At 62.8% G+C, this 11628-nt stretch overlaps 1 protein-coding gene across 4 annotated transcripts; it reads left to right on the forward strand.

Annotated features, from left to right (window-relative positions):
- The first annotated feature begins 945 nt into the window (after positions 1 to 945).
- E2F2 (E2F transcription factor 2) lies at positions 946 to 9917 on the forward strand. Of its 4 annotated transcripts, none has more exons than XM_056333056.1 (7): positions 946 to 1576; positions 5759 to 5857; positions 6781 to 6868; positions 7231 to 7450; positions 7527 to 7721; positions 7901 to 8015; positions 8306 to 9917. In XM_056333056.1, the coding sequence occupies exons 1-7, from the start codon at positions 1298 to 1300 to the stop codon at positions 8792 to 8794; spliced, it is 1485 nt and encodes a 494-aa protein (XP_056189031.1). In that variant the 5' UTR covers positions 946 to 1297; the 3' UTR covers positions 8795 to 9917. The 4 variants fall into 4 exon arrangements, with proteins under 4 accessions (XP_056189031.1, XP_056189032.1, XP_056189033.1 ...); XM_056333057.1 differs by having other exon boundaries at positions 7563 to 7721; XM_056333058.1 differs by lacking the exon at positions 5759 to 5857.
- Positions 9918 to 11628: the final 1711 nt, after the last annotated feature.

Here is an 11628-nt window from a genome sequence, read left to right on the forward strand (position 1 = left end):
GCCTTTTACTGGTTCCAGTAAGTCTCAGAGTTGCCCTTACTCAGGGATTTGCCATTGTCTCGGTGCTTTCTGCCACCACTGCACCCTGAAGTATCCCCCTGGCAAAACTGGGGGCCCTTCACCCCCTCTTTCTCCTCCCTCTTTGCCAGAAGGAGCTGGTGTACCCCAGGGACACGTGGTGGGTGGCCGATGGCTGGGACTGGTGGGTGATGGATCAGGTGAACTGCTGTGAGTGAACCAGGGAGTCCTGCCGAGGTCTGGCCCCCCCCAGGCAGCGCAGACCCCTGCCTGCTCCCTGCCTGTGGGGGGTGGGATGCTGCCAGGCAGCCTCTGGCTGGAGGACCTGAACACATTTTTCTCCCAAATAGACGCAACCCCCCTCCAACCGTGGGTGGCTGCAGCTGGGGATGGAGATGGGGGTGTGATGGGGATGGGGGCCATGGGGGTCAGGGGAGAGGGGTGTGGGGAGTGATGGGGATGGGGGGCCAGTGAGGGTTGATGGGGATGGGGGATAATGGGGAGGGAGGGGCAATGGAGATGGGGGCCAATGGGGCTAGGGGGTGATTGGGATGGGGAGGTCACAGCCCTGAGCCTGGAACCCACCAGACTCGGTGGGGAGGAGGTGCCTTTAATAAATAAATAAATAAATAATAATTAAAAAATCAACCCTAGTCATCAACCCCAATGGTCCCCATCCCTGCCCCAGGCACCCCCTCCGGAGGTGGTGCCAAAGAGGCCACGCCCCCCTGCTTTGCATACAGCCGCCGCCGCCGCGCGGCCGCTTTAAGGCCCCTCCCGGCGCGGCCCCGCCGGTTGCCTCGAGGGGGCGGGGCTGCGGCAGCCAATCAGTGCGCTGCGTTTTCCGCGGGAAATCCGAATTTCGCGGCAAGGCGTTTGGCGCTTAAAAAAAAAAAAAAAAACAGGAAAAAAAAAAAAAAAAAAAAAAAAAGCGCGATCGGGGCCGGGCGCGGGGCGGGAGCGGAGCCGGGCGCGGGGCATCGGGCCGAGGCAGGGCTGCGCTCCGGGCTGCCCCGGCCCCCTCCGCCCCACCGCGGCTGTCTTTTGGGGCTAAAGAAGCTTTTTCCGCCCGGTTTTGGTGCTGCCGCCGCCTGCTTCTCTGCAGGTATTTCGGGGGGGGGGTGTGTTTGGAGACCGGCCGGTGCCAGCGCCCGGCGGACCCCCCCCCCGCGCCCCCCCTAAAATGCCACCGCTGAGATTGTGACCCCTTCCTTGAGGCAAAATCGTGGGGTGCTTCTGCCCCCTTCCCCGGCCCGGGCTTCTTGGAAAGGACTTTGCAATGCTGCAGCTCCCCCGGGGAGTGTCCCCCGCCCCGGGGAGGGGGGGCGCCGCCCTCCTGCTCCCCCCCTCCCACCCGAAGAAGGTCATGTCGGTGATGGGCTCCTCTGAGCAGGGGGCTTCCAGCCTGGGCAGCCCTCTGTTATCTGCCGGTTGCTTCACCCAGCTCTACAAGCCGGCGGCTGTCAGCGTCCCCGCTCCCCAGGGGGGGTGTCTCTATGCCACCCCCCAGGGCCCGCAGCTCAGGACCCTCCGCTCAGCCTCAGCGGGACGGCTGCCGGTAAGGTGTCTGCGCCCCATCCCCTCCTTGGGCATCGCTTCGGTGGGATGGGAGGCTGGGGACTTTGTGCAGGGTGGCGAGCAAGGGATGGCTGACCCCAGGAGGTACAGCACCCTCCCAAATTTTGCAGCTTATACTGGGGTCAGCACCCCCCCCCCCTCAAATGACTCATTGGGGTGGGAGAGGGTAAGGTTTGAAATCAAAAGTCGCAATGAAATGGCTCATGCATTTCTCAACTTCCTTCGCCCCTGCGTGCCCAAAGCTGGCTCCTGGCTTCCGCGTTTCAGCCTTTTTTCTCAGCCTTTTTTCTCAGCCTTTTTTCTCAGCCTTTTTTCTCAGCCTTTTTTGCCTCTCTTCAGCTTGCAAACAGTTTGCATCGTGCCTCGAAGCCCGGCCACCGAGCTGAGGCCCTTTGCAAACCTCTGTCCACCCTAGGGAAGCAAGGGCTGGGTGCAGGCAGCACTCCTGCCGCCGGGGGGGGGCGGGGGGCACCATCCCTGCTGGCTCACCCCGCTTCGGGACTGTGACCCCTGGGGTGACCCATCACCCGTGGAGGTCGGGGGACGTGGGGCAGGGGTGGTTCAGCACCACTGCCCGAGCTTGGTTCCTGCCTGTGGTTACAGCAGAGCTTGCAATATTTTCTTTTTTTTTGGGGGGGGGGGGAGGGGGGAGTGTGAATTTGAAGCAATTCCCATCCTCCATGGGACACCCCAAGGCTTTGTAGCAGGGACCCTGATGCTGGCAGTTGTGCAGGTTGGCACAGGGAGGGAGCTGCTGGCCCTCCTGTGTCCCTGTCACCGAGCCTGGGGTGCCTGCTGTCCCTAAACAGGGAAACCGTGGCCCAGATGGGGTGCTGGCCCCATGCCCACTGTTGGGGTGCGTGGGCAGCACTGCCCAGCCTGTCCCTCCTGCTGGAGGGCCCCCATCAAGACCCTGGCCGGCCAGCCCTGCTGGCAGCTGGCATTTAATTCCTGCCTGCCCCAGCCCGGGCGCGCGTCCAGCCCTCACTGTGAGCCTCTGTTCTCCCCGGGTCCTGGGAGGGATCCCAGACCCTGCTAACTTCGATTTAGCTTTTTCAAGGCTTGATTTATTTATTTATTCCCCCCCCTTCCCCCTTTCCCTGGTCCCTGATGCTCGGTGCCAGCTGGGGACATTGCTGTGCCTGGGGGAGAGCGGGTGTCTTTGCGCTGTTGCTGCGGGGCTGGCTGGGGCTGTTGCGAGTCTCATCCCGGGGGGCTCTGGGGCCACCTGTCTCCTCCCCAACCTCTTTGTCTCTGAGCCACCTGTGATGCTGCATCCTGTGCTGCTAGGGGCTGCTGTTGGAGGAGACACCCGTGCCCCTGCCTCCTCCCCTAAAAACACCCCACAAACTCACAGTCCCATTCCCACACATCGCTGCAGAGCTGGCTTTGGGCTAACAGCCTCTTTGGCATCACCACCATCATCATCATCATCGCCCACGCCAGGAGATGCTCAGGGTGCTTGGGCCTGCAGCTGTCCTCTGAAAGGGGTCTGCAGGAGCATGGGGACATGAAGTGCTCCTGCATCTCCCTTGGTGGCTTGCAAGTGGCATTCCCCTCTGTCCCCATCCCATTTCCTGATGCCGTGATCCCGTTCCCTGTGCTGGATATCCCATTTCCAACCCCAGTGTGACACGCTCAGCCCTGGCAGCTGGGGCTTACCCCAGCATACACCCCATTTACTGGCACAACCTTTGTGTGCAGATCCGAGGCAATCAGATAATGAGCATTTCCTCCCAATTCCTAAGCTGGGTGATTGCAGCCGCTCCCACCTGCTTGCTGGATTTGTGCCATATAAATTATCTGGGGTCACCTGGTCCGGGTGGAGGGACCCCATCACCCCCATGTCCATCCATGAGAAAGTGGGATGGGTTGTCTCTCACGGTCCAAAACCATCTCAGATTATCTGTAGTCTCTGATTTGAGGGTCCTGGGGTAAGTAAATGCACTTTCCCCCATGAAAAATGCTATTTCGGAGCGGTTTTAGCCTGTGTCAATCCCATCCTCAGTATTTGCCCTGCTTCTAGCCATGTGGGCCCTCTATAGGGACCATGGGATCTCTATAGGGGCTCAGGGCTGCAAAGGAGCCCCGGGCAGAGCGATATCTCCACCGTGGGGTCCTGGCTCTCCCTGCCTGCTTCACACAGGGACAAGGGCGTTCAGAGTCCACCGTGATTTCGATGCGAGCTGGCAGGGCTAAGCCACCTGTGCAAAGAGCACCCAGGGTGGCAGCCGCTGTGGGTGCTGGGCTGGGACCCTTCCACACCGGAAAACCGCTCAGCAGCACCCTGGATTCTTCTGGGGTGACCCAGGGTGGTCCTGTCCCTCCTTGATCCCATCATGGGTTTTTCTGCATGGGCAGGAGGGGGCAATTTTGGGGTGCCAGGAGCTGGGGGGATGAGTGGGAAGGTGTCCTGTTGCCCTCAGAGGGGCTTTTTCTGGCTCTGGCTTTTACAGCCTCCGGCTCTTCTCTGTGGGAAACGTCTCTGGCCAGGCCTTTCCCCTCTGCTGTGCTGGGATGGGGCTGTTGGAGGGGATGGAGACTCAGGCTGCATCTCGGAGTGGGGAGTGGTACCCAGGGTGGGGGGTGCTGCCTTCCTCCCCAGCACAGGGTGGTCTCCCCATCCCAGGGCCAGGGCTGGCATCAGCCTCCCTGCCCTGCCCACGGTATGGCTGAAAGCCCCCCTGACCACCCAAATCTGGGGGTTCTGCATCACCCTGTGCCCCAGTAGCCCTCAGCCATACCAAAGGCAGTGGGAGCTGCACCTGGGGGGCCTGATCCAGCAGCCCCTTGGCATGAGCAGCATCCCCGGGCACGATCCTGGGGTGCTCTGTGCCACCCTCCCAGCTCTGGGTGCCCATCCCCGGGCGCTGCGTTCCCACGCCCCAGGGTGTCGGTGGGGCTGGCAGAGGGGGACCGGGTTGGGGGGGGCCAGAAGGGCCGGGCAGGGCCCGGGCAAGCCCGGAGAAGGCAGCGGGTGCTGTTGAAAGGAAGCGTTGGCAGGAGGAGCCCACCGCGGCCCCCCAGGGGAGAGGGCTGCTCTGATGCTTGGGCTGGGCGCAGGGTGTAGCCCCTGGCGCCAGGGCTGGGCCGAGGGCTGCTTGGCAGGCAGAGCTGGCAGGGGTCCCGGCCTGCCCCCCCCGCTGCCTTACCCCCCCAGCAGGCTCCTGCCCTTGCCCGGGGGAGGGTCGAGCCTCTTTTCCCACCCCCTGTATCATATTGGGGTGTAGCTGGTGTGTCCCCCCATCCTGGGAAGCAGTGGCTGGGGTCTGGCAAGCGGCATGGGGGGGTCCTGCCATGCCCTGGGGGAGTCTTGGAGTTTGGTTCCTGCCCCCCCCCCCCCCCCATCTGCTCTGGTTCATCCCAACCCCTCCAGCCCTGGCAGGGTGCTGGGAGCCCCTTGTTGTGCCCCGCTCAGCTGTCGTGTGCCTAATCCTGCCCGGCTCGGGGGTGGGGGGGTGGGGGGGGCGGCAGCTGGGACACTCTTGTCCATTGTCCCTCGCTGGTGCATCCCAGCATTGCGGGGTCCTGCCCCTGCCTGAGCCCACCAAACTCCCCCCTCCCTGAGCTGCCCATGGGGGAGCAGGGGGTCCCCCATTCTCCCCTCCTGCACATGGGAAGGGGAGACCACCTTAGAGCCTTGGGGGGGATCGGAGGTGGCTGGGGACAGCGGGACCTGCTGTGGGTTGCTTCTGTGCCTCAGTTTCCCCATTGCTTGGGCAGATGGGGTGCAGCTGACACCCCCATCCCCATCAGCGATGGGAACACATGGGCGGCTGTGGCCATCGGTATCCGGAGAAGCAAGGGTTTGGGTGCCAGCAGAAGGGGGGCCAGGATGATGCCCCCCCTCCTTGTCCCAAATCGAGCTGGCAGATGCATGGGGTCTGATCCAGGGCAGGTGTTTCCCATGCGCTCAGCGTTAACCGTTGGGGTGCCGGCAGCTCGGGGGCAGATCCGGGGGCACGGGGATGGAGGCGCATTCGCTGGGGAAAACCTGCTCGGGGAAGGGAGGGAGGGAACAGATTCCCACAGGAGCTCAGGACCAACCTGGTTCCCTGGGGGGGTGGAAAACAGCCCCCAGCTCCTCTCCCACCGGCCCCCTCGGGTGGGAACACCGCCAAGGTGCCCAACCCTTCCCCGCAAAGTGGGGTGTGCTCCCCAGGGAGCTGCTGTTGGAGCCACGCTGAGCCGGCACGGGGACCTGGGCACCATGCGGGACGTGCTGGGGGGGACCCTGTGGGACAGCCCGACCTGGGAGCAGGTACTGGGGGGCTATGGAGTGGGGCTGGGGGCATTGCTTTCTGCTGCTGAGCCAAAGTGTCCCCCCCCCAAGTCCCCCTGCTCATAACTGGGGATGTGGGGGGATCCTGGGGGATTTGCACGCATTGGGGGGGGAGGTTTGGTGACATCCCCCAGCTCTGCTCTGCACCGGCTCTGCTGCACCCCAGGCCCCCCACCTTCCCTGGGTCTTTCTCTCCCCGAGTGATGCTTGGGGGAGTCGCTTGGGGGTGATTTCAAGGAGCTGTTCCCCCCCCCCCCCCCCGCCCCGGCTGAGAGGACAGCATGTGCAGGGAGGTGTCCCCGCACCCGGCACCCACCCCTCCTCAACCCCCCACCCCACCTCACCCATTTCCCTCCAGCTGGGTGCACGTGTCTGGGGCACCCACTGGTCCCCGGGGAGGGCTGAGCCCGGCTGGTCCCAGGTGCACCGGTGACAGCTGGGTGCCCTTGGCTGCCTCCAGCCGTGGCTGGGGGGGTGTGGGGGGGGTGAAACCCTGCACCCCAACGAGCCAGCTGGCAGGGTGGGAGGGTGAGGATCCGGCCACGTTCCCAGGGCTCAGCCCCGTGGAGCTGTGCCAGGAGCTGGGGGTGAGGGGAAATCCCGGTGGGTTCCCCACGGCTGGGGTGGGCTGGGGTGCTGTGGCGGAAGCGGGCAGGAAGCCATGGGGGGTGCAGGGACCCCCCATCTCCTCCCCACCCAGCTCTCCCGGTGGCCCCTCGCCCTGCCGGGTGCTGTGGGAGCCCTTCCCAGAAGGGGTTTTGCAACCGGATGAACCTCTTGCAAGATCCCCCCACCCTGGGCTGTGGCACCCAGGACTTGGCTGATGCCCCGGGGTGGGGGGTCTGGGGGACTCAGGGGGGTGTCTGGCTCAGCCCTCACATGGGGTTTTCTCTCCAACCCAGGCCAAGAGAAAGCTGGACCTGGAGGGCCCCGAACTTTGCACGCCCAAGGGGAAGGGCAGGACCCTGGTGCAGGTCCCCAGCCCCAGGAGTAAGTGGTGCTGGGCGAGGTGGGGCAGGGGGGAGCTGGGGGGGGCGGGGGGGGGCACAAGCTCCGTTTCTCTCCCCTCTTAGAGCTGCTGCAATGTCCCCTCTAGCACCACCCAAAGCGACTCGAAGTGGCACCGTGGGAGCAGCACCTGCTCCTCGGCCCCTCCTTGCTATTTGAGCTGATTCAACTCTGCGCTGGCAGACCCGCCCCCCCATCCCGAGGGGGTTATTTCTGGGTTATTTTTCCACCAGGTTAGGGATTGTACAGTGTTTAATGTCCCCAGCGTGTCCAGCCCCATGTCACCTCCACCTCATGACCCAGGCTAAGGAGAGGATGGGGGGGTTCTCTCGTTTTCCCCGCAGCCCCCAAGTCTCCTGGGGAGAAGACTCGCTACGACACCTCGCTGGGGCTGCTCACCAAAAAATTCATCCGTTTGCTGAGCGAGTCGTCCGACGGCGTCGTGGATCTCAACCGGGCGGCCGAGGTGCTGGAAGTCCAGAAACGTCGCATCTACGACATCACCAATGTGCTGGAAGGCATCCAGCTCATCCGCAAGAAGTCCAAGAACAACATCCAGTGGATGTGAGTGATGCTAGGGCGCTGGAGGGGCACAAGGGGTCATGGCAGGGTGGGGGACAGGTGGCTCAAGGGCATGTAGGATGTGCTGTCCCTCAGGTGCCATCTCTGCTGGCAGGGGGACAGGGATCTTTGAGGACACGGTTGTGACGGCGAAGCAGCAGGCACTGCGGGGGGAGCTGGCCGAGCTGGCCAGGATGGAGAGGACACTGGACCAGCTCCTGCAGGACTGTGCCCTGCAGCTCCGGCAGCTGGCTGACAGCGAAGCCAACCAGAGATATCCTTGCTGAGGGGGACAAGGGGGGAGGACAGGGTCTTGGGGACCCCTCTGAGCCCCTTCTCCTCCAGCTGGCATCCCCCAGGCTGGGGGGGATGTTCAGAGGCTGCTGTTGGGACTGGGGGGTTGAGCCATCCCCTCTGCAGCCCCCCTTTTTCCTATACCTTATCCCCGTCCACGCTGGCGTACGTCACCTACCAGGACCTCCACACCATCAGCAACTTCAAGGAGCAGACGGTGATCGCCATGAAGGCTCCCCCCGAGACACAGCTGGAGGTGCCAGACTTCAGCGAGGTGTGTGTGGGGCCGGGGGCCGTTTCCCCGGCTTGTGGCAGGGTCAGGGCTGGGGTGTGGGTGCTGCTGCTGCATCTGCACCGTCCCTGATGGGGTCATCTGGGGTGTCCCAGGGGTGCAGCCTAGCATGGCCCTGGATGGTTTTGGGGTATCTCCATGGGGCTGTTTGACCCTGACCTGGTCCTTTAGGGGTTGGAATGCCCTGCCTGGACCCCAATGGGTTGGGGGCGGTAGGATGGGATGTGGGGCCTTTCTGGGTGCTCCACTGAGTCTTGCTCTGCTCCCCCTAGGACAACCTCCAGCTCCACCTGAAGAGCACCAATGGCCCCATTGAGGTCTACCTCTGCCCGGAGGAGATCGCGGAGGAGAGCCCCACCAGGGACCATGGCACCCCCTCCGCTGCCACCTCTCCACGGGACCATGCCGTACCCCCTTCCCTGCCAAACAGCCCTGGGCCAGCCCCACAGCCGCCCCACGTCTTCCCCCAGAGCTGGGGGGCCACGGAAACCTCCTCCTCCTCACCCCCACCTCTGCCTTTCGCTGTCTCGGGGGGGTCCAGCTCGCTGCTGGAGGTGGAGGCTGGGCTTCTGGGCTCGCCCCCACACCTCCTGCAGCAGACGGAGGACCAGCTGCCCTGCACCCCCTCCCACCTGGACTTGGGACCCTTCATCACCTTCTCACCCCCCCTAGAACAGGATGACTATCTCTGGGGGCTGGAGGGTGAAGGCGTCAGTGACCTCTTCGAGGCATATGACCTGGGGGACCTGCTGAAGCACTGAGCCCTCCCCTCCCTATTCCTTTTTCCCTTCCAGCCACTTGTGTCCCGAGTGTGTGGGGTCTCTGTGGGGTGGCTGGAGAGTGTGGGGTTGGTCAGGGAGTGCTGTGTTTTCTGAGGGTGGTGGTGGGGGGCTCATGTCAGCTACCCTGGGTGGCTTCTTCTCCATCTCCTGGGTTCGTTGTCACCTGGGGGCTCTGTCACCTCGCTAGGCTCCGGGAGCACCCTGGGAAGGTGTAGGAAGGATGCAGCCAGCTCCTGTCCCAGCGCTGGCCATAACACCGCGGGGTGCCAGCACCAATGCTCCCCCGCTGCCCCGGGGCTGCTGGTGAACTGGGGGTGCCTTTGAGTGCATGGGTTGGGTTAGGAGCACCCCTGGGTGGGAAAGGAACCCCTGCCCAGGATGGGCCATGTTGGGGGACTGTCATGTTTTGGGACCATTCCAGTTGCTCCCCAGTTAGACTGGTTTTTCAGGGTCATGACAGATTTTTTTTTGAGCAGCATTTCCCCCTTGTGTGGCTGGGAATATCCTTAAAAAAATAATCAGGCAACAAAGCTGAAGTCACCTTTGGATGGTAGAGGATGAAGCTCATGTGTGGGCACTGCACCCACAGCCTCCAAAATCAGCAGCTCCGGCAAATCCCTGGCCAGGACACAGAGCCATATTTCTTGGGGGGCTGTGGCCCCTCTCCCCCAGTCCGCACCAGCTCCCTCTAGCCTCTTGGAGCTATTGGTGCTGGGGGTATCAAAGCTGGAGTGTACTGGGACAAAGGATGCTATTAACTGGTGGCTGGAGCATCACCTGCAGAGGGGCTTGGGTAGCGGTGCCGCATGAGCCCCCAGACATGGGGCTGGATACGGCTTTTAATTGTGCCGTTGCAAAATATATGTAATTATTGCACTGTATTTATACAGGACCCCCCTTTCGGCATGGTGCTGGTGAGGGGTGGGTTGGTATTTTGGTTGTTAAGTGAGTGTATTTAAGTTGTCCGTCCTTGGGTTGGTTCTGCTGCGGTTTGGCTTGGAGGCAGCGTGGGTAAGAGTGTGTTTTGGCATGGAAAAGCTTGTGGCACTTGATGTTTTCTGCCTGGGAGGGGGTGAAATAAAATAAAACTTTGGAGTTATAAGGGGCTGTTTTCCTCTAAGCAGCAAAATGCTGGGGCGGTTTGGGAGGAGGGAGGTGTTGGGCTGGTTTTGCTCCTGTTTTCAGAGTAAAAAAAGCCTGTTTTGGGGCCTTTTAACTGGCCATCCTGCTCTGGAGGAGCTGGTGGAGAAGGCTTGAGATGAAACTGTGGCTGGAGTGAGGGAAATGGGTCCAACCTGTTACGGATTGGTCCTTTTCAGCCCAAATCCAGCCGGCATGAGCCTTTGCTGAAGCTTGAGCCCTGCGAACCAGGAACATGGAAAAGGCCCCAGGGCTGGGAGCCAGATCCCCACTGGTACCGGGGCAGGGACAGGCTTGTGCACCCAAATCTGAGGCAGGTTTGGAGGCTGCAGAGCGAGACCCTGGTGGGGCCATGACCATGGAGGGTCCTTCCCCCAGGGTGCTGCCACAGTTCACCTGCTTCTGCCAAGTTGTGCCATGACCTGGTGATGCCAACAGTGCTGGTGGCACGGTGATGGCTGGGGTACCTGGTGATGGCTGGTGGTACCCAGTGATGTCTGGTTATCTGGTGATGGTTGGGGATACCTGGTGATGGTCAGTGGTACATGGTGATGTCCGGGATATCTGGTGGTACCCAGTGATGTCTGGTTATCTGGTGATGGTTGGGGGTACCTGGTGATGGTCAGTGGTACACGGTGATGTCCGGGATACCTGGTGGTACCCAGTGATGTCTGGTTATCTGGTGATGGTTGGGGGTACCTGGTGATGGCCAGTGGTACCCGGTGATGTCTGGGATACCTGGTGATGGCTGGTGGTATCCAGTGATGTCTGGGATACCTGGTGATGGCCAGTGGTACCTGGGGTTGTGGCACACATTGTCATTGCATCACTTGTCTGGGGGGGTGGAGGAGGGGAGGAGGAGGAGGAGGAGGGGGAGAGCCCCGGGCCAGGTAAGCCGGGCGAGTGGCAGAGTGCTGTAGCCGCGCTTCTGTCCCATCCCCCGTGGGGCTGCGTGTCCTGGAGCAGCTGGGGGTGTCCCCGGGCCGTGCCCCCCCCCCGCAGTCCCCAGGCTGGCCAGGAGGTGGCAGGGCCACCCCAGCAAAGGGGCTGTCCCCCGCCCCGCGCCTGGAGGGACCCCGCGGTACACCGGGGAGAAGCGGGGTGTCTGGGGGTCCCGGCCCTGCCCGGGGGGGCTGCAGGGTTGGGGGAGGGGGTTTCAAGCCTAGCCCCCGCTGCTGTAAGCCTCTGCCCTGGGCTGCCCCTATGGCTGCTCTGCTGAGGCTGGTGCCCCCCTGATGTGTCCCCCAAAGGAGGTTCTGGGGGTGCCTGTCTGCTGGGGGGCTCTTACCCATCGGGACCCTCCACATTCCTCCTGCTCCCGTCCTGCCTGAGCTGCAGCCTCTTAACCCTGTGTCTGCCAGTGCTCTGCTGAGAGAGATGTCTCGGGACCTGGGTGGGTCCTGGGCCCCCTCAAATTGGGGTGGGCAGGCTGCACCCCCAGGCCAAACCATGGGCACCTCTGCTTGCTGGTGCACGAAGGATTGAACCTTTCAAGCGCAACCATTCACCCTATGGCCTGCAACGGCTCTTCCCGTGTCCCTGTCCCCCCCGTGCCCCCCAGCAACACTGGATTAGTGCAGGGCCGGGGCTGGCCCTGGTTAGGCACAAACCTGAGTTTTACTGAGCTCCACTCCAGGCTCAGGACAGGGGACGGGGGTCTGTCCCCCCCCAAA

This window comes from Falco biarmicus, chromosome 3, assembly GCF_023638135.1.
Source record: "Falco biarmicus isolate bFalBia1 chromosome 3, bFalBia1.pri, whole genome shotgun sequence".
Lineage (NCBI taxonomy): Eukaryota > Metazoa > Chordata > Aves > Falconiformes > Falconidae > Falco > Falco biarmicus.

Excerpts from the sequence above, each read along its gene's own strand:
- E2F2 (XM_056333056.1), top strand. The coding sequence starts at position 1,298 with ATGCTGCAGCTCCCCCGGGGAGTGTCCCCCGCCCCGGGGAGGGGGGGC. Across the intron at positions 5,858-6,780 it reads ACAGCCCGACCTGGGAGCAG|GCCAAGAGAAAGCTGGACCT; the intron begins GTACTGGGGGGC and ends TCTCCAACCCAG. Across the intron at positions 7,722-7,900 it reads GACAGCGAAGCCAACCAGAG|GCTGGCGTACGTCACCTACC; the intron begins ATATCCTTGCTG and ends ATCCCCGTCCAC.